The sequence below is a fragment of the Lepisma saccharinum genome, chromosome 2 (assembly GCF_977018435.1).
Source record: "Lepisma saccharinum chromosome 2, izLepSacc3.1, whole genome shotgun sequence".
Taxonomy (NCBI): Eukaryota; Metazoa; Arthropoda; class Insecta; order Zygentoma; family Lepismatidae; genus Lepisma; species Lepisma saccharinum.
Window position 1 is genome coordinate 211599891 of NC_139230.1, and position 24489 is coordinate 211624379.

Here is a 24489-nt window from a genome sequence, read left to right on the forward strand (position 1 = left end):
AAAAATCTGTTCGAACATATCAAACTGTCACGAAAATTCGTAAACCATGTGACCTACAAGTTAAAATAATAGTTTAAAAGCACAATGGAGTATTAAGTTTTGGCATATTTGGCAGAAAAATGTTCTAAAACAAAAACGCAAATTGTGGGAAACATAAACACTAACAAGTCAAAAAAAGATAATGCCAATTTTGGTGCTATAATATGAGGGCTATTTTTTTTTTTCAACCTCCGATAGAACATGAAATCTTAACCACAGTGAATAGCAAAATGGGATTATTGACAAACGTTACGTAGACGTATAATCTACTTTTCAACATAATCACCAAGAAGATTCAGACATTTATCATACCAATGCACCAGCTTTCCAATACCCTCTGCAAAGAAAAGTGCCGCCTGTCTGTTGAGCCAGGTCTGCCGAAGCTCCACATTGGTGTGGAAGCACCGTCCTCCCAATCACTTCTTCATTGCCTGGAAAAGGTGGCAAGTCATGGTGCCAGGTCTAGGTTGTAGGGAGGGAGATCAAACAGTTCCCAGTGGTTTTGATGAAGAAGGTATTGGGTTGATGCAGCAACATGCAGTCTGGCATTGTCATGAAGCAAGACAATGCCCGAAGACAGCATACCTCTCTGGCACACAGCTCATTCGATGGTGAATTTCCGCTTCATTGTGCCCCTCTGCCTGTAGAAATTGTATCACACTACGCACTTGGTGGCAGAGTCGATCGTAGTAGACATTTCAACGTGCCCATCGCTCAGCTTCAAATGGCAGGGGGGATGCCAATCATGCTGTGGGATGGCCCGCTTCCTAGTGCTTCACGAGCCTCCTGGCCGCACCATCAGAGGTTAAAAAAAATAGCCCTCGTATATCGGTATCTGTCACGTGAGATTGATTGATTCAAATTTTTTGGGTGCATTGCCACTTATGGGTATTATGCATCCTTCAGTATGTACGGGGAAAATTCCATTTTATAAAAACCTTACCTTAAAATTAAAAAGGGGGTATGAAAAATAACTTTCCCAAAATAACTTTCAAGATAACAAACTATCACGAAGAGGCGTAGGTCATTTGACTTACAATTTGAAACAGTAGTTTTTAAACACCATGAAGGTATATTTTGAGATATTTGCCAGAAAATGCACTAAAATGAAAATGTGAATTTTGGGATAAATAACATTGAATAGTAAAAAATTTTAAAAAGAAACTATGGCTTGTACTACATCCATTATTTGTAATATTACAAGATCTGCTAAGCGTTTTGTTTCAAATTTTCCAAACAAAATTGACAATTGTAGAACCTCACAAGTATTTAAAGCAATAATTTAGAACATTTTCTGGAAGAAAGGAAAAAAAAACACTTTTTGACTGGGTTTTTTGGTGGTTTTTTTTTAAAAAACCCACTTGGGGAAATCTGGGCTGGCACCTGGGCGAACCCTAAACACTACACTACATCATCATCATCCTGCACAGTTTCCTGCCTCTGGGGTGGCCCCCGTGGTGGAGTGGTTAGCACATTGTGCTACAACACTAGGGGTCCTGGGTTCAAATCCCAGCCTGGGCATATATGTTTGTGAGAATCCATTCATCATGTCATCACTCATCCCCATCTTTGCAAATTAGCCAAAAGTGGCACTGCAATCTGGTTGGGTCAGCATAGAAGTCAAGCTCCTCCATTTTTATCTCGTCTTCAACCACTCCTTTCATTCCACTGTGTTCCAATTTTGTCCTCTTCTCCTAACACTGCACTATCTAGTCTTTCCACCAACATCTTGGTCTCTTGCTTGGTCTTATTCCCACTCCTTGTGCTTTGTACGCTCTCACTGGCAGTCTTTCTGCACCCATCGTCTTCATGTGCCAAACCCTTGCATATCCAGGGTAGCTACTCACTGAGAATTCCTTGAATTCTGGGAATTATGCGTGAATAATTGGCTATGTAATACATAAGGTTGAAAAAGAGAAAACATCTTTTGGTGACCTTGATTTTTTGGAAAGTTCACCTTGAAACTGGGAATTATACTTGAACTTTATCATGGTCCTAGAGTGGCCACCCTGATAGAGCATGGTGCCATGAAGGCGGCACATTCAGGGGATATGTGGGTAGGGCCTGACATATTCTTGATCTCGGCCATTTTGGAGGTGATGTGATCACAACCAAACTCCTGCTGCCTTTACCCCCCAGGACCCATTGATTTGTTGCTGGGTGATTTCCACATGTGCTTTATGCAGGGACAAGACTGGAAAAATTCCGACCTTAGATCACCCACCCCAAGATCCAAACCCGGGTCTTCTGTATGGCAGTCAGACAGCCTGTCTACTTTTTTTTTACGTAATAAAAGTAATAACCCTAAGCAGTAGTATCCCTCTTGTTCTATCAATTTTCTAGATTTTCTCTGTATTATCATTGGGGCAAACACAAACATCCACGTCTGAATCAGGATTCGAACCCGGGACCCCTGGCATTGCAGCATGCTGTGTTAATCCCTCTGCCACGGAGGTTGACTAAACCACCACAGCTATCTAGTATTAAGATAGTATTGCAATGCACAACCCTTGGAATTGATCATAGATATATTAACTGTTACGCCATCCAGCAAGAGTAGAATCAAATTTTTCAGAACATAGTATTTTAAATAATTTAATCATTTGTCCCACACTGTGGCTGTGTGGTCATGCTTTGGGCTCCAGCTATGAGACTGGTGAACACTCACCATCATGTTTAAATTGAGGAGCTACGAATGAGTAGTGTAACCTGGTCATGAAAACCTACGACAACGACTGGGGGTTCATTGTGCTGACCACACGTCACCCCGTAATTGGTTGTGTGGTGGCAGTCCGTAGGTAGGCCTGGGCCCTCAATGGTCTGCTGTGGTATGGGTTATGTATATTTTAAGTTTAATCATTTCAAGGTGTGAGACCTTGATTGTCAATTCTTAACTATCTTAGCAGAAAATTGATTCAGTGAACTAAAACAGTACAAATTGAATGTTCCAATATACTACTATCAGGGAAAAAGGTATTTCATTTTTAAAATATATATATATATTTATAAACATAACATGAAAAAACCCAATAAAACCCAGTTTTCCCCGGGTTTAATTGGTTTTTATCTGAAATAAAAAACAAAAAAATGGTTGGGTTTTTTAAAAAAAATGGGTAAATGCCAACCCTGCTTTATTGGGGAAAAATCATTTAAACCAATGTCTTAGGATCATGTAATTCTACAAAGAAAGTTAATGCATTATTCTATTTAAAAACAAAATTTTCTCATACTGTATTTCCAACTTGTACATTGTGAATAGTTTTTTATTTGTGATTTGTCAAAATTCATGATGAAAGTTGTGTGAATTGCTCACAAATTTAATATAAATATATTAATAACTTACATTTTGCAAGTATCTAGGTAACTCCTGGGACGTTTCAGGATGCAACTGCTCCCTTCATCAGGCTCTTCATGTTTAGGTTATGTATAAATCATAACCACATCAACCTTTCCATAGGTACAGGATATACGATTGGTGAAGAGGAATTCTTGCTGGACTTGACGTGAACTGGAGTGTAGGAGGAGTTGGGGGAAATGGAGGGGAAAGAGAGGGGAGGTGCCCGACCTCGCACTCTACGAGGAAACTTTGGAGTATTGCAATTGCAGCACATGCAAACCGTGGCTATTCACAGTTTTAAAGTTTTAACATTCGTAGGAGCAGTTTCTAATCGGGGAAACAGCATGGTAGTATGACGTGCACCTGAAATGGGTTTTAGATTTTTATTGTTTTTTAACCACACACCTTTTACCAATCCTATATCCTGTACCTACGGAATTATACATAACCTAAACGTGAGCAGCCTGAGGAAGGGAGCAGTTGCATCCCGAAACATCGCAGGAGTTACCTAGATACTCGCAAAACGTAAGTTATTTATTTATATTGTCAAAATTGTTACAAATGTCATATAGATGCATTAATTACTTTTTCATATAGCACTTTCAATTAATGGAATGACTTCTCTATTTTATTTTTGCAGGAGTTGTCACCTACTGCAAAGATAGATTCACACCCTTCAAAGCTGAAGAAGGGCTTGGTGGAGTTTTACCGTGTGCAGGTCTGAGTGATAAGGTTGGTCATTATGAAGGTGTATCAAAGGAGTTTGATAAGATGGAACTTCAAGCATTGGATGGTGAAGGGAGATGCATCATCACTCAGCATAAAATTGTGGTGAGTTCGAAAATTATGATCAAAATCAGGCTATGTAAAATTTAGGTGGGTTTCACTCAGGGTTGGCATTTTGCCCTGGTTTTTTCAGAAAAAAACCAACCCGGGTGGGTTTTTTCAGATAAAAACCCAGACAAATCTGGGTTTTATTGTGTTTTTCAGATTGTTTATAAATATATATATTTTAAAAATACATTATTCCCTAATAGTAATATATTGAAACATTCGATTTGTATTGTTTTAGTTCACTGAATCAAAAACTATTTAATATTTTCTGTTAACATAATTAATAATTGACAATCAAGATCTCACACCTTGAAATGATTAAACTAAAAACATACATAACCTGTGCTGCAACAGACCATTGAGGGCCCAGGCCTGCCTACAAACTACTGGCCACACTCCCACCTGATCCTACTCTGAGGTGGGATATCATCCAACCAGTTATGGGGTGATGGTGGTCAGCACGACGAAACCCCCAGTCGTCGTTGTAGGTTTTCATGGCCGGGTTACGCTACTCATTCATAGCTCCCCAGTTCAGTCAATGTTTTATCTAAATATTTCAGACCCTTTCGATTTTTTGTTTCTTGGATATATGTTCATATTATTTCTGTTAAAAATCTATTTCTAGCAGGATTTGAGAAAAATGTCCTGAAAAAAACCATTGTGACTTGTACCACATTAACTATTTTGAGTATTATAAGCTTGGCTAATAGTCCAGGGGCATATGTAATCCTGTGGGTTTTTGAATGAAGGGAATATATGACTACCGGTAATACGTTGCTAGTGTGGTACACAATAACGTGCTACCAGGTGGTTTGCCCACAATTGTGGCAGAAGACTTGTGTGACATCATAAATCCAAGATGTCTACCGCTTCATGTACTAACTAAGAAAATCCATCATAACTCCTTTAATAGGAGTTTTGGATCTTTTTATAGATACATGTTTTGTTTAGAATTGAAAAAGGAACAAAATGGATTCTTACAGTTTTTTTCATATCTTGCACTGTTATGGAGATATATCTAGTGAAATTATTTCGTGCCCTTTTCTGCAAGGATTTTGTGCATATTTTACACTTTACTTGACATTCTGGCATATGAAGGGGTTAATTACTGCCTGTGATATTTTGTTGATGCCTACTATTGTGGTGTATTGCCTGTGTGACATCATACATCCAAGATGGCTGCCTCTGCAGACATTAACAAACAAAAATGACCATATCTCCTTAACTCCTTTAGGAGTAATTTTGACCATTTGTAAGTTTGTTGGGTTTTTACACAAAGGGAAGACATGTGTATGGAGGATGCTTTCATTTGGAGGCATGCAATCATGTATTACTACAGGTGTTTGGCTCGATAATGTGTCAGAGACCATACATGACTTCCCAAATCCTAGATGGCCACCTTGGAGGTTCTGCACATGACATATTGTCCATAACCTGATTTATAATTTGTTTATCAGATTTTTCCAGAGGCACTTTCTGTTAATAAATAACAAGTGAAAAATATTAATTATTATTATTATCATTATCATTACTATTATTATAAATATTACAGTAATAACATCACCTGTGAATTCCGCACTGTCTTTTGAAATTTAAGCAGCTCACCTGTCTTCAAGATTGAGAGTGGTTGTAATCATTTGGGAAATATCATGTCATCAATATAGTCACTTTATTCAAATTCCTTGTCACTCTGATCCAAGTCTCTGTCCTGTAAGTCATTGTTTTCACACTTTCTTTATCTGCACTACAAAGACACAGTTCAGTACGTCGCAGGGACTGATCCTGGCATATGCATGAACATTTCCTCTATCCGCAACTTATGTCAACTGTAATCTCGGAAGTTCTATGTAGTGTGAATACGGCAAGAATGATCCTTCTATTATCCTCATTTTCTTCTTTCTCCATTCAACAGCCTATAGGGATGGGTAGATTTGGAGAGGCTTTTTTCTGCTTTTATTTCACTCAAATACTTGGAAGTAACTCCTCCTGGTGAAAGGTGTGAGGGTCACTTTGGCAGCAGCATTCAAACTATCTATTAATGGTATCCCAGTTTGTGTTTGTACTTGCAAGGAAGGCAAAAAAGTTGTTTTTGAATGCATTTGATGGCGCAGAAGATGATGTGCTTGAATCTCTTGCAAATCTTGCTTCTCCTGGATTCAATGAACAAGATGACAGAATGAATTGATTTATTTTACTTCTCGTTTCTGATACTTTTGGCTAATTTCAAAGATGAAAATGAATTATAGGATAACATAGATGAAAGGGCAATCACAAACACATATGGGCAGCACAAAACTCAAGTCCCATGGGTCCAGACGCCAGAGCATTGATTGATTGAGTTGTTTTTTTGTTTTTTTTATTTAAGTCCACTTTATGCACAGTACGGCTAATTGGGACTGGAACTACAATTTAAAGTGGGATATGTGCCTCCACCGGGTAATCAACTTGAGACCTCTTGATTACAAGGCGACGACGATACCACTGTGGCATCGGGGAGGCCCTAGACGTCAGAGCAATGTTAGTCTGCAAAATGCTGTCCAGGGTGTACTGTGTGGAAGTGAGGTTGATATTTGGGTGTCTCTTTCATGATGACAGGATTTTGCACGACACCAAAATCAAATATTTCGGCAAATTACGATGGTATCTGTTCGGGAAAAGGGATGTTCAAGGCTCACGTCTTGCTCCAACCAATGTTCCCCTCAACTTTTTATCAGAAGGAGTTATTTCCAAGTATTGGAGTCAAATAAAAGTAGAAAAGGATCATCCAAATCTACCCATCTCAATAGGCTGTTGATGGGAAAAGAGAAAATGAAGATGACAAGAAGATCATTCCTGTCCTATTGACACTGCCTAGAGCTCCAGAAAATGTTGAATAAGGAAGTTACAGCCGACGTGATTGCTCCTTTACCATAATACGGCAGTGTCCAAAAAGTAGAAAAATGGAAGGGGGAGATCTGTACAATCACCATAAATAATCATCAGGGAGTCTAACTCACCTTATCTGCATAGGCAAGAGTACTGGTAGTGTCAGATAGGCCCGTGATTGAAAGGTAAACAAAACACAAAACATCATATCAACAAGAGTGCCTCATTCTGTATCGAATGCTCATTGTGATCGAAGGACAATCTCTTGGTCAATGTACAGTAAGAACAAGGCACAAAGACGTCAGCGAAGAATCATCGGACGTTTGGAAGCAGGTCAAACACAGGCTGAAGTCACAGCAGCATTGACTGTGCCACAGTCATTTCCAGGCTTTGGCGACAGTTCCAAGGTACAGTAGGTGTGCATGGTAGGCCAGAACAAGGTTGTCAATTAGTAACAACGCCACAACAGGACCGATATCTGGCTTTAACTGCACGACGAAACTGGGCGATGCCTGCAAGACAACTGTCCTCAAAGCTTGCAGCCACCTCAGGGGTTAGAGTTTCTCTCGCCAAACTGTATACTGGAGACTCAGGACAGCTGGTCTCTATGTGTGTCTCGCTTAATCCAGTGCACAGAAGGGCCTGCTTACAGTAGAGTAGCATCATCGAAATTGAACCCTGAACAAATGGAGGAACATGCTCTTTCACAGATCAGTTCAGATTCAGTTTGCAAAATGATTTCCGTCACACTTTCATCTGGAGAGAACCTCGATCACGATTTAATCCAAGGAATATAGTGGATAGGGATCAGTTTGGTCGAGATGGAATACTGGTATGGGAAGACATGCTCAATGGACGTACAGAGCTGCACTTCTCTGCTGGAGGTACTCTTACTTCCCAGAGCTCCCCGATGGTGCAGTGGTATCATCGTTGCCTTGTAACCAAGAGGTCCCGGCTTCGATACCCAGTGGAGGCACATAGTGGTTCGAATCCCACTTTAAACTGTAGGTCCAGTCCCGATTAGCCTTACTGTGCATAAAGTGGACTTAAAACACCAATTCAATCAATCAATCTTACTGCCCAGAGACACAGAAATGAGGTACTCCAACAACATGTCCAACTTTTCAGAGGCACAGTCAGCTCAGACTTCAACTTCAAGGATGAAAAGATGATAATACATGTGTGCATCGAACCAAATTGGTTAATAACTTTCTTGAAAGCAAGGTTGTGTAGCTGTTAGGGGTAACTTCACCCCATACAAGCCTCTTTTTTTCATCAAGGAAGTATCTTCTGTTTTCTTATTGTTGGCATGTGTGTCTTTGCATTAAAAAACAATTAATTTCATGCATTCTACTCTGGTGTATACCATATTAACATTTTGATTAATTTTCACTATGTTTTATGCAGTTCTGTCACTTTATTAATAAAACATTTTCTCATATCTAAGTTATGCTTAACTTTTGGACACTAGTAGTTATAATAATACTTTTCACTTTTAAATTATTAACAGAAAATGACTGGAAAAATCTGATAAACGAACTATAAATCAGGATATGGACAGTAGGTATATCATCTGCAGAACCTCCAAGGTGGCCATCTTGGATTTCGGACGTCATGTATGGTTTCTGACACATTGTAATAAATGATTGCATGTCTCCAAATGAAAGCATCATCCGTACATATGTCTTCCCTTCGTGTAAAAAACCCAACAAACTTACGATGCTTGTCCGGAAAGTAAAGATACAAACCAAAAATAAGATATAAAATAAATATATTGCTCGCAACTAAAGTTACACTTGATACATAGGCTATTTCTCCACATAAGTGCCACCATTTTCCAAACATTTGTTCAGACGCGGAACAAGTTTTTGTATCCCTGAATCATAGAAATCCGCCACCTGTATCTGGAACCAAGTTGTGACTTCTTCCCTGACTTCATTGTCGTTGGCAAAGTGTTTTCCACGAAGATTTTTCTTGAGCTACAGGAACAGGTGGTAGTCGCTGGGTGCAAGGTCGGGACTGTATGGCAGATGGTGAAGGACCTCCCATTGAAACTGTGCAAGCAGATCCTTGGTGACATTCGCTGCATGGGGGCAGGTGTTGTCATGAATAAAGCGGATTCCACTTGACAACATGCCTCTCCGTTTGTTTTGAATTGCACGTCGAAGATGTTTCAAAGTCTGGCAGTAGGTTTCAGCATTAATTGTTCTTCCAGGCAGCATGAATTCCACCAGCAGGATGCCGTGGCGAACCCAGAAAACAGTTGCCATCAGCTTCCGTTTTGAAATTGAAGTTTCAAATTTTTTGGCTTTTGGAGAATGGGTATGGCACCACTTCAGTGACTGCTGCTTGGATTCAGGCGAATGGTAGAACACCCATGTTTCATCACCGGTCACAATGGATTCCAGGAATGCATCTTCCTCTTCTGCGTAGCGAGTAAGAAAGTCCAGTGCATATCCCAGTCGTTTGGTTTTGTGTTTGTCAGTCAAATGTTTTGGGGCCCAGCGTGCACACAACTTTCTGTACCCTAACCCACTCACAAGTTCATTAATAGTGGTTTTCGAACTGTCAGGAAACATCACACACAATTCTCCAATTGTTACCTGCCTATTCGCACGCACCTCTGCTTCAATATGATTGCGAAGGTCATCAGTGATCACGGACGGCCTCCCACTTCTCTCTTCATCATGAACATCACGTTGACCTTCTGCGAAGGCACGGCACCATTTCGCCACATTTTGACGATTCATTATGTTCCCGTACACAGTCACAATTTCTTGGTGGATCTCTGATGGACGCTTTCCTTGTGCCTGCAAAAACCTGATCACGGCGCGCACTTTGCACTTGGCGGGATTCAGTATCGCTGTTGCCATTTCCAACGTGTGTTCCTCACACAAGACTCAGCGCAGCACTGACTACTCACTCCCAATCCTCGTCGTATGGATCACAGTTACTGCCAGTGTTGCCAACTTTGGTACACATTTTTTCCCTAATGTGCAAATGTGTTTGTATCTTTACTTTCCGGACAAGCCTCGTACAAATGGTCAAAATTACTCCTAAAGTAGTTAAGGAGATATGGTCGTTTTTGTTTGTTAATGTCTGCAGAGGCAGCCATCGTGGATATATGATGTCACACAGGCAATTGTCACAGTAGTAGGCATCAACAAAATATCACAGGCAGTAATTTCCACCTTCATATGCCAGAATGTCAAGTAAAGTGTAAAATATGCAGAAAAGGGCACGACATAGTTTCACTAGATATATCTCCATAACAGTGCGAGATATGAAAAAAACTGTAAGAATCCATTTTGTTCCTTTTACAATTCTAAACAAAACATGTTTCTATAAAAAGAAAATTCAAAACCACTATTAAAGGAGTTATGATGGATTTTCTTAGTGCATGAAGTGGTAGCCATCTTGGATTTATGACGTCACACAAGTCTTCTGCCACAATTGTGGGTAAAACACCTATAGTATATACCCTAGTCATATATTCCCTTCATTCAAAAACCCACGGACTATAGAAATATTGACATATGCTCCTGGACTATAAGCCTTTATTTTACAAGTTTTCTCAAACTGTTGACAATTCTAGAACTTCACAATTATTTAAAGGAATAATTTACAACATTTCCTGAAAAAATCCACATTTTGAGTGGTTTATTTGGTGGGTTTTTCAAGCTGGGGTTTTCTGAAAAAACCTGTGTGGAGAAAACTGGGCTGGGGCCACCTGGGCCAACTCTGGTTTCACCTGATATCAAAGAGTGCAACACTGCCATGTTTGCAAGTCTTCATCTGCTCCATGCTTTGAATATGGGTAGTCTAGTACACACTGCTTGATTAAATTCAGTTATGAAGAATATATTAACATGTCCAACATGTTGACACATTTGCAGATGTTTTGATGCTGTGTAGTCCAAAATTGAAACAAACATATATATTTTTATTCCTTTACAGAGAAACATGGCAATCAAACTGTGGGCAATGTTTTGCCTGCTAAACATTTTACCACTAAACATTCATTATCTGCAAACTCTTTAAGGAACCAATAGAACACTCTGAATTATGTGAAGTAGGTCTTGCATGATTGCGTTCATTGACACAAGAAAACATGCTGGTTCTTTAGGATACTTTATAACTCTACCTGGTTATGAACTACATTTATGTAACTAATAACAAATGTTGAAATGTACACATTATGGCATCTGTACACATCTGTACACACAATGACACGCCTTGCACCATGTCACTCTTTCACTTTCTAACTGTTCTTCTGTCTTGGCACCCACACAAATGGCTGATGGTTGAAAACCACATACGCAATCTCTTGACAAGAAATTTAATTAAACTTATATCATTGAAACAAAATATAATGACTACATGGAAATGATGATAAATAAAACACATTCATATACAGTAGAGATGGATCGATTTGAGATGTTTTCCTGATATCAATGTAAAGTTTTCTGATACTGATAACTAGCCACCTGCATGTTTCATTTTTGGCAAACACTTGAAATGTTCAGTAACATGTTGTGCAGTGTTCATTTTCCATGTTTTTCAAAGGTGAGAGGTTCGTTTTTCTACCATGTTTTGTCACAAAATTATGCCAAATGAACTGCAAAGTGCAAAATAAACCCTTGAACATGAAATTTAAAGTTTTACCAACACAACACTTTTTGAATTATCTGGGAGTTGTGCAAAGTTAGGGAAAATTGAGTAATTCTGCTGCAAAAATTTTTGAAAATAAAAATGGTCTCCTTTACAGAGGAATAAACTTAATATTCTGATAACTATGTAAATGTGCTATTAGGAAGGTAATGTATATTTTGTGTAATAAGTATAGTTTTTAAATCATATTTAGGATTATATTCACCATTTTGTATGAAGCTTTTGATCCCAAAATGTGTCCAGTTTTTATACTGAAATCTTGATCTTTTATTAACCATAAATATGATTAAGTTTCTATTTCAAGTCCACTGTTTGCACAGATAGGCTAATCGGGACTGGACCTACAGTTTTAAAATGGGATCTGAACTAGGGATTACCAGATCTGGATCCTCACGGATCCGAAATCTGGATCCGGTTGGCTCCAGATCATAAAATTTTTCGGATCCGGATCCGGAATTTTTAGATCCGTATCCGTGCCATCCCACATGTGCTTCTTTGGAAAGTAAGAATGTGCTTATAACATATTGTTACCTGCTAATATACATATGTATGTGTGTGTGTGTGTGTGTGTATGTATGTATGTATGTATGTATGTATGTATGTGTGTGTGTGTATATATATATATATATACAGGGTGATTCTAAAGGTATAGTACAAATGAAAACCACAGATACCTCCCATGAAATAGAGATGAAAGTTCCCCTTCCACTTTGCCGAGAGATGCCTCCGTGAGGAGCTAGACAATGCCGAAAACGTGTGAAAATGAACTTCACACCTCTGTACAGCCAGTACCAGTGAACATAGAAAGGCGGAACAAACGAAGTCAAAAGGAACACCAAAGTCGCCCATCCGAAAAACACTAGGCGGCAGCTGCACAACGCATGCGCATGGGGTTCCACAAAGGAAATAGGAGTGTCCCGCAAGACAAGTGAAGGGAAAGGGTAGCGATCGACAACGGTAGGGAGAAAAGAAGCTATGAAGCATGAAGTAACAATTGCACAGCGGGAAACAAACACCATGACTGAAGCAGTGCAGTCGAGAAAAGTAGTGCGGGGTTGCAGAACCACGGGAGGACGACGTAGGATGTAAAAACACACCGAGAATGCAAGCAAAGTGGTCCGTGACACTCGACAGGCAACAGACGCGTACATGGTTCGGGGCAGAAATGGCGGCGCTGGCGGTGCAGCGCAAGGGGAGTCCCCAAAACACAGTGGGGAGACACCGCAGCAAGAACAAAGCACGGTGCAACAAAAGAGAAAGAGGACTGGACGGGGAATGGTACCTGCCAAGGAGACAACAAATGCGGGACGAGGGATTCCCCATAGCAACACCGAGGGGATGTCACACAGAGGTCGTGCGCCAGCAGGACAAACACAGCAACTACGGGCACAGGAGGTTATTGCGAATGAAAGGTGCACGTACAGATAGGACCACGTACCCCGTACTGACGTTGTAACAAACGTCGTGATGGGGCCCAATCAGCCTCTTAGAAATGAAGCCGGAGGAACATCGCTGGGTGGGAGCGGGCGAAAGGCTGCTGGAGTGTCGTACAGACCCCACAACTCCGTACGGTGGACGACACTAATGGACGAGGTCCGAATGTTTCCATCCCCATCACCAGGTCCACCGTTCCCAGACCTGACGCGGCTGCTTGCTTCCGAACGCAACCCCAGCCGAACAACTCGAGTCCCTCCTCGGCCGCAGCCTTCCACTCTGAAACCAAGCATGGCCTCACACCACCGCAGCCGCACACTGCCGCGTGGGTGTGAGACCGGGCCGAGGCTGGACAGATAAACTGCATGGGACAATCGTGTAATGAAGCTACATGGGGGTATGCACATCTGTTCAACTGCTGGGTTACCCCACATTGGTGTACACAAACACCACACGATCGGACGTAGTGCTCCCCGTCGGCTCGAGCAAGACAGACGAAGTACGTGTTGTGGGTGAATTAGGCAAGAATGAAGGACGCTACATGTGTTCCATGATGACAATGCCCCAGAGTACCTGGCCCCACTTGACGGCAGTGGTCAGGTAGTGAAGAGCACAGGCACGGGTGGCTCAGGAACGTCAGCTGATTGTACCACAGTGCCGTGCGGACGTGTGGGCTGATTGGAAGTGCAGCGTCAGGGAGCGTGTCAGTGAAAGAGCCGGTGCGGTGGTGGTGTGCTTGACGTACGACAATTGAGTACGTTGTTTCGAAGCCTTTGTGACCAGTGTGTGTCTGTGTGTGCCACCTGTGCACTGCAGTACAGTATTCCATAATTGGCACTATCCTCACCGTACCATGGAACGCTACACATTTGTAGAACTGAGGGCCATGTATTTTGTCTACGGCCTTGCAGATGGCAATGGCCGAGCAGCTGCAAGCCTTTATCGCGGACGGTATCCGGAGAGGCGACAACCCGACAGCAGGTTGTTTTCGAACGTTCACCGTACCCTTGGTGAATCGGGTGTGTTACGTGCAGGCATGTCGGTCACCCAAGACATGTGCGCACCGCGGCGGTCGAGGAGGACGTACTTGCTCGCGTGGACGACACACCGTCCACTAGCACCCGTAGCATTGCACGTGCAGTGGGAGTATCACAGTCGACAGTGTGGCGTGTCCTTCATGATGATCTGCTGTATCCCTATCATCCACAGCGAGTCCACGCGTTGCAGGCTGGGGATTACCCACGACGTGTGGAATTCTGTCAACGACTGTTGCAGTTTTGTACCGACGATCCCAGTTTTTTGCGCCATGTGCTTTTCACGGACGAGGCAACATTCACCCGTGAGGGCATCTTCAATTGCCGAAACAGCCATGTGTGGGATTATGAAAATCCACATGCAGCAGTCGAGGTGCACCATCAGACCCAGTTTGCAGTGAATATCTGGGCAGGTATCATCGATGAACAGATTATCGGTCCATACCTGCTACCACCACGTTTAAATGGCCGCCTCTATCGCACCTTTCTTGCATCAGTCCTTCCAGAGCTGCTAGAAGATGTACCCCTCAACGTGCGACATCGTATGTGGTTTCAATTGGATGGAGCGCCTGCACATTTTGATGGCACAGTGCGAACCCTTTTGCACCATACCTACCCACAGCGCTGGATCGGCAGAGAGGGCCCCGTCCCCTGGCCCGCCCGTTCGCCTGGCCTCACACCAATGGATTTCTTCTTGTGGGGCCATGTGAAAACACTCGTCTACGAGACCCCGGTGCCTGACAAGGAAACATTGGTAGTGCGGATACTTGCAGCATCGGCTGAGGTGTGTACCATGCCAGGGATTTTTGATAGGGTTCGCCAGAATTTCCTGCAATGCTGCAATGCCTGCATTGAATGTGGTGGTCGTCAGTTTGAGCAACTTTTGTAACAATGTCAGTCCGGGGTACGACTACGTACTACGTACTATTCCTATCTGTAAGTGCACATTTGCGTGGCAATAAACCTCCTGTGCCCGTAGTTGCTGTGTTTGTCCTACTGGCGCACGACCTCTGTGTGACATCCCCTCGGTGCTGCTATGGGGAATCCCTCGTCCCGCATTTGTTGTCTCCTTGACAGGTACCATTCCCCGTCCGGTCCTCTTTCTCTTTTGTTGAACCGTGCTTTGTTCTTGCTGCGGTGTCTCCCCACTGTGTTTGGGAACTCCCCACGCACTGCATGTGTTTGTTTCCCGCTGTGCAATTGTTACTTCATGCTTCATTGCTTCTTTTGTCCCTACCGTTGTCGATCGCTACCCTTTCCCTTCACTTGTCTTGCGGGACACTCCTATTTCCTTTGTGGAACCCCATGTGCATGCGTTGTGCAGCTGCCGCCTAGTGTTTTTCGGATGGGCGACTTTGGTGTTCCTTTTGACTTCGTTTGTTCCGCCTTTCTATCTTCACTGGTACTGGCTGTACAGAGGTGTGAAGTTCATTTTCACACATTTTCGGCGTTGTCTAGCTCCTCGCGGAGGCATCTCTCGGCAAAGTGGAAGGGGAACTTTCGTCTATTTCATGGGAGGTATCTGTGGTTTTCGTTTGTACTATACCTTTAGAATCACCCTGTATATATATGTGTGTATATATATATATATATATATACATACATACATACATACATACATACATACACACATATATATATAATGTGTGTGCGCGCGTGCACGATTTGTAATTAATTAATACACTTGCAAGGGAGGTCTAAGTCTCCCCCTCCGATTTCCATGAAACTTGGCAGGTGTATAGAGCCCCCCCCCCCCCTCAAATGTCAAGATGAGGAGAAATTGAAGTGGGGATCTGACCCTGAAACCACGTAAATATGGCATAGGAAGAAACAGGGGGCAAAGGGCCTATCTATAAACCTGTCAAATTCCATGGGAATCGGAGGGGGACACAGGGGTCAGATGATCCCCACGTCAATTTGTCCTCATCTTGACATTTGAAGGGGGTTTTGGCCCCTAAACCAGTTTTTTAGCCGAAAAAAAAAAACACATTTCTTCCTTTGGGCCCCTCTATACACCTGCCAAATTTCATGGAAATCGGAGTGGAGGACAGGGGTCAAATGCCCACTTCAATTTGTCCTCATCAAAACAAGTATTTCTTCCTTTGGGCCCATCTATACACCTGCCACGTTTCATGGAAATCGGAGGGGAACACAGGGGTCAGATCCCCACTTCAATTTGTCCTCATCTTGACATTTGAGGGCCGGACCCTGTGGCTGAGTGGTTTGCAAATCGCGCTACAATGTCAGGGGCCCCGGGTTCGAATCCCGCTCGGGCACGGTTGTTTGTGAATGTCCATTCATCACTTTCATCATATCATCACTCATCCCCATCTTTGCAAATTAGCCAAGAGGCACAAGATGCGACATAAAATAAAAAAATAAATCAATCAATTGACATTTGAGGGGATTTTGCCCCCTAAAACAGTTTTTAGCTGAAACAAAAAAAACACGTATTTCTTCCTTTGGGCCCCACTATACACCTGCCAAGTTTCATGGAAATTGGAGGGACACAGGGGTCAGATCCTCACTTCAATTTGTCCTCATCTTGACATTTGAGGGGGTTTTGCCCCCTAAAACAGTTTTTTAGCTGAAACAAAAAAAACACGTATTTCTTCCATTGGGCCCCACTATACACCTGCCAAGTTTCATGGAAATCTGAGGGACACAGGGGTCAGATCCTCACTTCAATTTGTCCTCATCTTGACATTTGAGGGGGTTTTGCCCCCTAAAACAGTTTTTTAGCTGAAACAAAAAAACACGTATTTCTTCCATTGGGCCCCACTATACACCTGCCAAGTTTCATGGAAATCGGAGGGACACAGGGGTCAGATCCTCACTTCAATTTGTCCTCATCTTGACATTTGAGGGGGTTTTGCCCCCTAAAACAGTTTTTTAGCTGAAACAAAAAAAACACGTATTTCTTTCTTTGGGCCCGTTTATACACACACCTGCCAAGTATCATGGAAATCGGAGGGGGAAACAGAGGTCAGATCCTCACTTCAATTTGTCCTCATCTTAACATTTGAAGGGGTTTTGCCCCCTAAAACCGTTTTTTAGCTGAAACAAAAAAAACACGTATTTCTTCCTTTGGGCCCCACTATATGCCTGCCAAGTTTCATGGAAATCGGAGGGGGACACTTAGATAACCTCCCTTGTTAGTCTTACACTTGTAATTATATAACACTGCATATATTATAATGTTTTATTTTAATTTGTAAAACTGTAACTGTAGAACAATTGTATAATTTTTGTATAACATTTCTATCTTGTTATGTGTGTTAAAGGTTTCATCCTGGAATGGAATGTCTCACATTTATGTGTGTTTTCATTTCCAATACATTCGAATGAATACATATTCATTTCAATTTGCATTTACAAAATCACCTCTGACATTTTATGTTAAACAAGTAAGATTATTTTTGTGCACGAGTGTGTTAGCCGATGCGTAGCAAAGTATTTTAGGAACAACACTTGAAAAAAATTCTTGTAGGACTAACTAATGAAAAACTTCTTTGTAATCGAAGATCATAATACCGTTTAAGCTGTGGTAATATTATAATGGGATTGAGATATGAAACTCTCGGATCCGGATCCAGATCCAAAACTTTCGGATCCGGTATTTTGGATCCGGATCCAGATTCGGAACTGTTGGATCCGGATCCAGATCCGGAACTTTCGTATCCGAAACTTTCAGACCCGGATCTGGATCCGTGTGGCCATCCCTAATCCGAACCACTATGTGCCTCCACCAGGTATCAAACCCAGGACACCTTGATTACAAGGCAACAACCTTACCACTATGTCATTGGGGAGGTTCCTCCCATATATATGTGGCCCTATGGATAACCAATATTCTACTCATCCAAGTAATGGTACATCGCACAAAGTAGAAAAAGACAAAAAAGGGGGGGGGGGACAAAATACAGTCATAGCCTATGTAAGACTGAAATGCATCATATGTGAATTTAAGGCATCACATCTCTATGCAACATTATTACATGACTTTATTTAGAAGATGTGTCTGCTGAGCATTTTGAAACTTTGCAGACTCCGTACACATATATACTTATACTCAGAGGTCGCTCGCTACTGTAGCTAGCTACAAAATTTATAGTGGTAGCTGTAGCGGCACTACATTTTGAAAATTGTAGTTGTAGCGGTAGTGAAGCTAAAACATTCCTGTAGTTGTAGCGAAAATTTCGCTACAGCTACATTTTTTCTGAGCATTTTGAGGTAGTTTGGAAAGTGGCAACAGCATCAAAAATAAACAATAATATTGCTTACTTTTGCAAGAGACTCAAAAAGACAAAGTCCATTTCATGCAAATACAGGTAATCTAGATTATAAATATCTTTATAACACAGATTATAGATATCTGCGTAATTTATTTCATTAGCATCTGAATAATTCTAATATCTAGATAAGTAACTGTCATAAATGAATATATTCAGGCTAATAGCCATTTATTTTATCTGCATCGCTATTTTGGAGAGAATCATGTCACATTTGCTACACCGCCAGGAAAAAGTGCCCCGTTTGTGCCACCCCTGGAACAAATCCTGTGGATAACGATGACGTAACAGACAGCGAAATATTTACTGTGTAAAACTCAACTTACAGTGCAAAAACAAGGGATCCATTTCCTACTAATCTGACAATGCAATAGTGCCAGCAATCAATGGTTCAGTACGTTAACAGCATTGATCATTTTGAGTGTATAGGATCACACCGACAAGAAATTATTGTTACAAGAAATAGTGTTTCTGGAATTACAATTATTTTGGTCATAATCTTTGTTTGCAAATTTTAAAATAACAATATGTTTAGAACACTCGGTTTACACATCAGTTTCCTCAATATATTTTATCATATTGTAAAAAGGACGTACAGGTTATTGACTTTCCTGCAGAAATTACAATTTTCTTTGTTAATACACAGTTTTCAAATTTATGTGTTTTTCCTACTTTTGCGTCCCTTTTCTGTAACTTTTTTCTAATCATGGCAATGAGGATGCATTGTTTGTTTAGTTATTTTCTTATCTATGCCCATTTTCTGCCACTTTTGACTAATTGTGAGAATGATGAATGATGAGCATAGTAAGGAATGGGGGAGCAGGAATTTCCCATCCTCCCAACTACACGTCTTTCCTAATATTTGTTTTGAGTCCACTTTATGCACAGATCAGCTGATCGAGACTGATACGAACCACCATGTACCCTCCACTGGGTATCGCACCTGCGGCCCTTTGAATACAAGGTGACAATTACAATTTTCACTGTGTTGTCGGGGAAGCATTTCGAATGGAAAAACTTACGTAAAGAAATTGCTCCACCTGTTTCTCATATATACCATTAGAAGCATTCCCCAGCTATCCTCAAGATTCGAGCAAATATCCGCCATCCCCCAAATAACATTCTGTTTAAGATTAAATGACTAAATATCACATTTTTATCTTATTTCCATTTTGCGCAACACTTTATAGTTAATTTCGATACATGTGATATTCTTCCAATTAATTTTAAAAGGAAGTATGTCACAAATATTTTTGATATGACAATAAGAACATCACGGATACGTGTAAGACCTAGTTTTTTGAATTGATATGCTACTTACAAAGGTACTTTATTCTCAAACCCTTTATTAACAATATGTAACTGAAGTATTAAAAATATGTAACTGAAGTAACACTGCTATAAAAATTATAGAATGAAGGGAATCATGGTAATAAATACCAGAATCTATTTTTCAGTACGTACAACTATCATACTAGGGCTTCTTTTGAATAGCCATATAGTTGTTTTAAGTTTTTAATACAGAAGTAGCGCAAAAGTAGCAAAGTAGCGAGTAGCGAACAGGAGTAGCGTAGCAATCTACTTTTTGGTAAATGTAGCTGTAGCTGTAGCAAAGCTACATTTTGGAAGAGTAGCTGTAGTTGTAGTGAAGCTACTTATAAAATGTAGCATTCTGATCACTGCTTATACTTATGCTTAAAGCACCACAGTTAGGCTAAGCCAACTTAATAGGATAACTAGAAGAATTAGGAGAGCAGTTTACACAGCGCGGATGTTTTCTTACATATTAACGAGACCTTTTGTTATTATATATTTTTCTTTCTCTTCCTCTGTTTAAAATATTGCATTGATTGACAGTTGAATATTTACCCTTGGCATGATATAGTTTTGAATGTTTAAAAATCTTAAAATGCATGTGTAGTTTTTTTATACACATATATTGTTTTAAATTTTAAAATATAAATATTGCAATTTTTGCTTCAAGTTACAGCATTTATTAATATTAAACAGGTCTAATATTTTAAACTTCACTTGCGTAACATAATACTTATTTTAATAATCATGGCACTAATAATATTTAAGGTTAAAAGCAGTCTCACTATTTAATAATGTGCTGTAGGCACAACATTTTTTTTGCGGTACATCACTAAAAAGTTTTTAGAGATACTTCAGAAGAAGGTAAACATTTATATTAGCACAGTTTTGTATTAAGCACAAGTTATTGAGAATATTTATTTTGTATGAATATGTATATGTCGACGTCAAGATTTTGTTGCTCACAAACAAGAAGTATTTTCCTAGGATATTGGATCGCGACCAAAGTCCTGGAAATCCATTTTGCTATTGCAGAATGTTTATCGTTAAACCACTAACAGTTTTTGGTTTTAAACTTTGCTACAATAATATGCTAAGCGTATTTTAGAATGAGTTGAGAGAATTATAGATTCTTCAAGTTTTAGTGATGTTAGTATTTATATGCATTTAAATATCGTATAAGTAATAATTATGTTATTTCAGGTAGTCAAGATTGAATTAGTTTTAATTTTCCATCACCTTGTACCTAAGTACAGTTTCATTGATTTTCCAAGTATTTAAAAATGAAGATAACACCTGAGATTAAGTAAGATAAGTTTGGAGTAATCTTGAAATAAGATAAGTCAATAAACAGTGTTTAAAAAATTTAGAGAATAAATAAATCACATCAGGTAAATATTAGGTCAGTCAAAAAGAAAATGCAATCAATTTTTTTTTATTTTTCACAGCAACAATAGAAAACTTACAATGATATAATTTTCCAACATAGTCCTCCTGCACTTCAATACACTTGGTCCAATGTTCCACAAGCTTTCCGATACCCTGAGAAAAAAAGGTTTTTGGTTGAGCAGCAAGCCACGTATGCACTGCTTCCTTCACCTGTTGATCTGTGTCGAATCGACGGCCTCTTAAAGCATCTTTAAGTGGACCGAACAGATGGTAATCTGATGGGGCGAGATCGGGACTGTATGCAGGATGCTCTAACACCTCAAAGCCCAGATTCTGAAGAGTTTGAGCGGTGTTGGCGGTGGTATGGGGACGCGTGTTGTCATTCAACAAAAGAATGCCTTCCAACAATCAGCCTCGTCGTTTGCTTCGAATTGCAGGCTTCAACTTGTTCGAAAGCATATCACTGTATCATTCACTGTTTATTGTTGTCCCCTTTTCTACATAATGTTCCATAATTACCCATAATTAATTCTGAGTCCCAAAAAAGTGTGAGCATCACTTTTCCTGCAGAGTGTTGACACTTGACTTTTTTTTTTTTCACTGGAGATTCAGGGTGTTTCCATTCCATGCTCTGGCATTTGCTCTCAGGTTCGAAGTGATGGATCCATGTTTCATCTCTAGTGATGATTCGTTACAAAAAGGCTTCACCTTCGTTAGCATGTCTGTCCAATAATTGCTGACAGATTCTCGCACGATTTTGCTTGTTCTCGTCAGTGAGTTCTTTAGGGACACATTTCGCACAGACTTTATGAAAGTTGAGCCTGTTATGGATAATTTCATATGCAGAACCATGACTAATGTTCTTATGGTTTGCCACTTCATCAACAGTCACTCGTCGGTTATTCAGAACCAGCTCACGGACTTGCTCAATGTTGTCATCAGTATTGGATGTGGCTGGAAAACCTGCACTTTCCTCTTCCTTCACACTTGTTCGACCACTTTTGAACTTTTCAATCCACTGGTAAACACTTCACAGTGGTAAAACATTGTCACCGTATTGTGCTGAAAGTCTTCTATGGATTTCAGCTCCTGATACACCTTCAGTCCAGTTAAAAACGGATTACAGAATGCTGTTCTTCTGTGGTGCATGCGGACAGTGGTGCAGCCATGTTTACTTGGGAACACTGCAGAGCGAACTGAAGTGATGATGCTGTAACCTGCCACAGGCGAAGACAACGATACTATCTATCGGATTGCGAGTGCAGAAAGCTGTACAGCCAACCTACGGAAAAAAATAAAAACATTGCATTTACTTTTTGACTAACCTAATAAATTAAGCAGATAAATTGTGCCTAGATCAAGAAATAAATAAGTTGAATTAAAATATCTAATAACACTGATGAACAAATTCAAACTTTTTTTTGTTCCTTTGAACGAAAATAGGTGATTATTTATAATTCGACCCCGCTGAATCCAAATCTGAAAGTAGAAATGCTGTATCACCTATCGTTTTCCCTGGATTTTCATTTTTTGTTTTTAATAAAAATTTAATTCCCTTTGTAATAATACATAATATTTTTGCTTGTTTGCTCATGAAATAAGATTTAAATATTGAAGTGAATAACTATGAAATATAAAAAAAAATATATATATATATATATGACCGATTTTGACTGTTCAATGAAGAAATTTCATGCAAAAAGAAGGAAAAAAAAAACACATTTTTACTCACATTTTTAAAATTTCTTTCTTGAACTCTGCCGTTTGTAACTTACCAGAAACCTCTTCCTTGAGGTTCCAACAGTAGTCTGCTAACATGTTCTGTACCGATTTTCTTGCATATTGTTTCTCCATGACAGAAATATCCTGGTGAAATCTGTCGCCGTATTCGTCACTAACCGCACCCAAGTTAGGGGGGGAAAAGTCAAAATGCGAATGTAAAAAGTGAATTTTCAAGGACATATTGCACCCCATGCGCTGATAACACTTCAACAAGTTCCTTGTAGTTGTCAGCTTTCACATTTCCAAGAAAATTACAGCATACTTGTCTGAAAGCTAACCATGCGCATTTCTCTTTTTCTGTTAGCAATTCCACAAAGTTGTCATCATGAACGATCTCACGGATTTGCGGCCCAATAAATATGCCGTTTAACTTACTATCACTGAGTTTAGGAAATGTTTTTCTTAAGTGCCCAAAACCCTCACCGTGTTTATCCAAAGCTTTAACAAAATTTTTAATCAGCCCTAACTGTATATGCAACGGTGGTAAAAAATCTTGTCTTTCTCAAGTAGAGGGTGATTCCTAACACTCTTCTACCCAGGCATTAAGTTTTTTCGTATGGGCCAATCCACAATGTTGTAATGTTTATCTTTCGCCCGGCCGTCCCATTAGCAAAGAAAGCAACAAAATTTTGTAAACCCAGACTGCATGCCTAACAGTATACCAATGATTTTGAGTTCTCCGCATATCTGCCAACCATATTTTTCATAATTTATCACTTTTAATATTGTATGCATATTTTGATATGTTTCCTTCATGGTGGAAGAATAGGCAAGGGGTACTGATGGGTATATATTCCCATTATGCAACAATACTACTTTTAAACTATTCTTAGATGAATCTAAAAATAGTCTCCACTCGTTTGGGTTGTGACTCCTTCCAAGTTCTTGCAGAAGGCCTTCTACATCATTGCAGTAAGTTAACTCATTACTAACAGAAAAATAATGTCTCAGTGATTGTTGGCTTTTCCGATATGACACCTTAACACCATCTTGTAATAAATTCCACCCTCGGAGACGAGAACCTAATAATTGCGCTTGAACTTTAGAAAGGTTGAGGTCTCTGGCTAGATCATTTAGTTCGGATTGGGAAATAAAGTGAGGTATATTTGGATCAGGAAAATTTGGATTGGTGTTTGAATATGAGGGTCCAGGTTCGTCATCTGGAGAAGCACTGCTTGGTTCTGTTTCATCCACTGTCCATTCTTTAGGAGACTCAGGAATTGGTATAAAATCATGACTCATAGGTTTCTTGGCTGAAGGAACCAGGATAAAATATAGAATGTTTTGATTTAGAACTATATCCCACTATGTTCGTTAAACAGAAGTAACAATCCATAGTATGATCTTTCTGTTCTGTTCATATTACAGGGTTTCCGAAGGGCATTGATTTGTGAGTGCCATTAAGCCAACCACGTAAAGTTCGCGAACAATTACAGCAAATTTTACCTGATGCCCAGCTTTTTCCCTCATCTACTTTACTTCCAAAAACTCATATGCT

At 40.2% G+C, this 24489-nt stretch overlaps 1 protein-coding gene across 1 annotated transcript in view; it reads left to right on the forward strand.

Moving 5' to 3' along the window:
- The window catches only part of LOC145984296 (DNA-(apurinic or apyrimidinic site) endonuclease 2-like), a 72369-nt gene that overhangs the window by 14411 nt on the left and 33469 nt on the right, over window positions 1–24489 (forward strand). The window contains exon 3 of the mRNA XM_083117939.1: window positions 4017–4207. Coding sequence (XP_082974065.1) covers window positions 4017–4207 — 191 coding nt within the window. The remainder of the gene's footprint in view (window positions 1–4016; window positions 4208–24489) is intronic.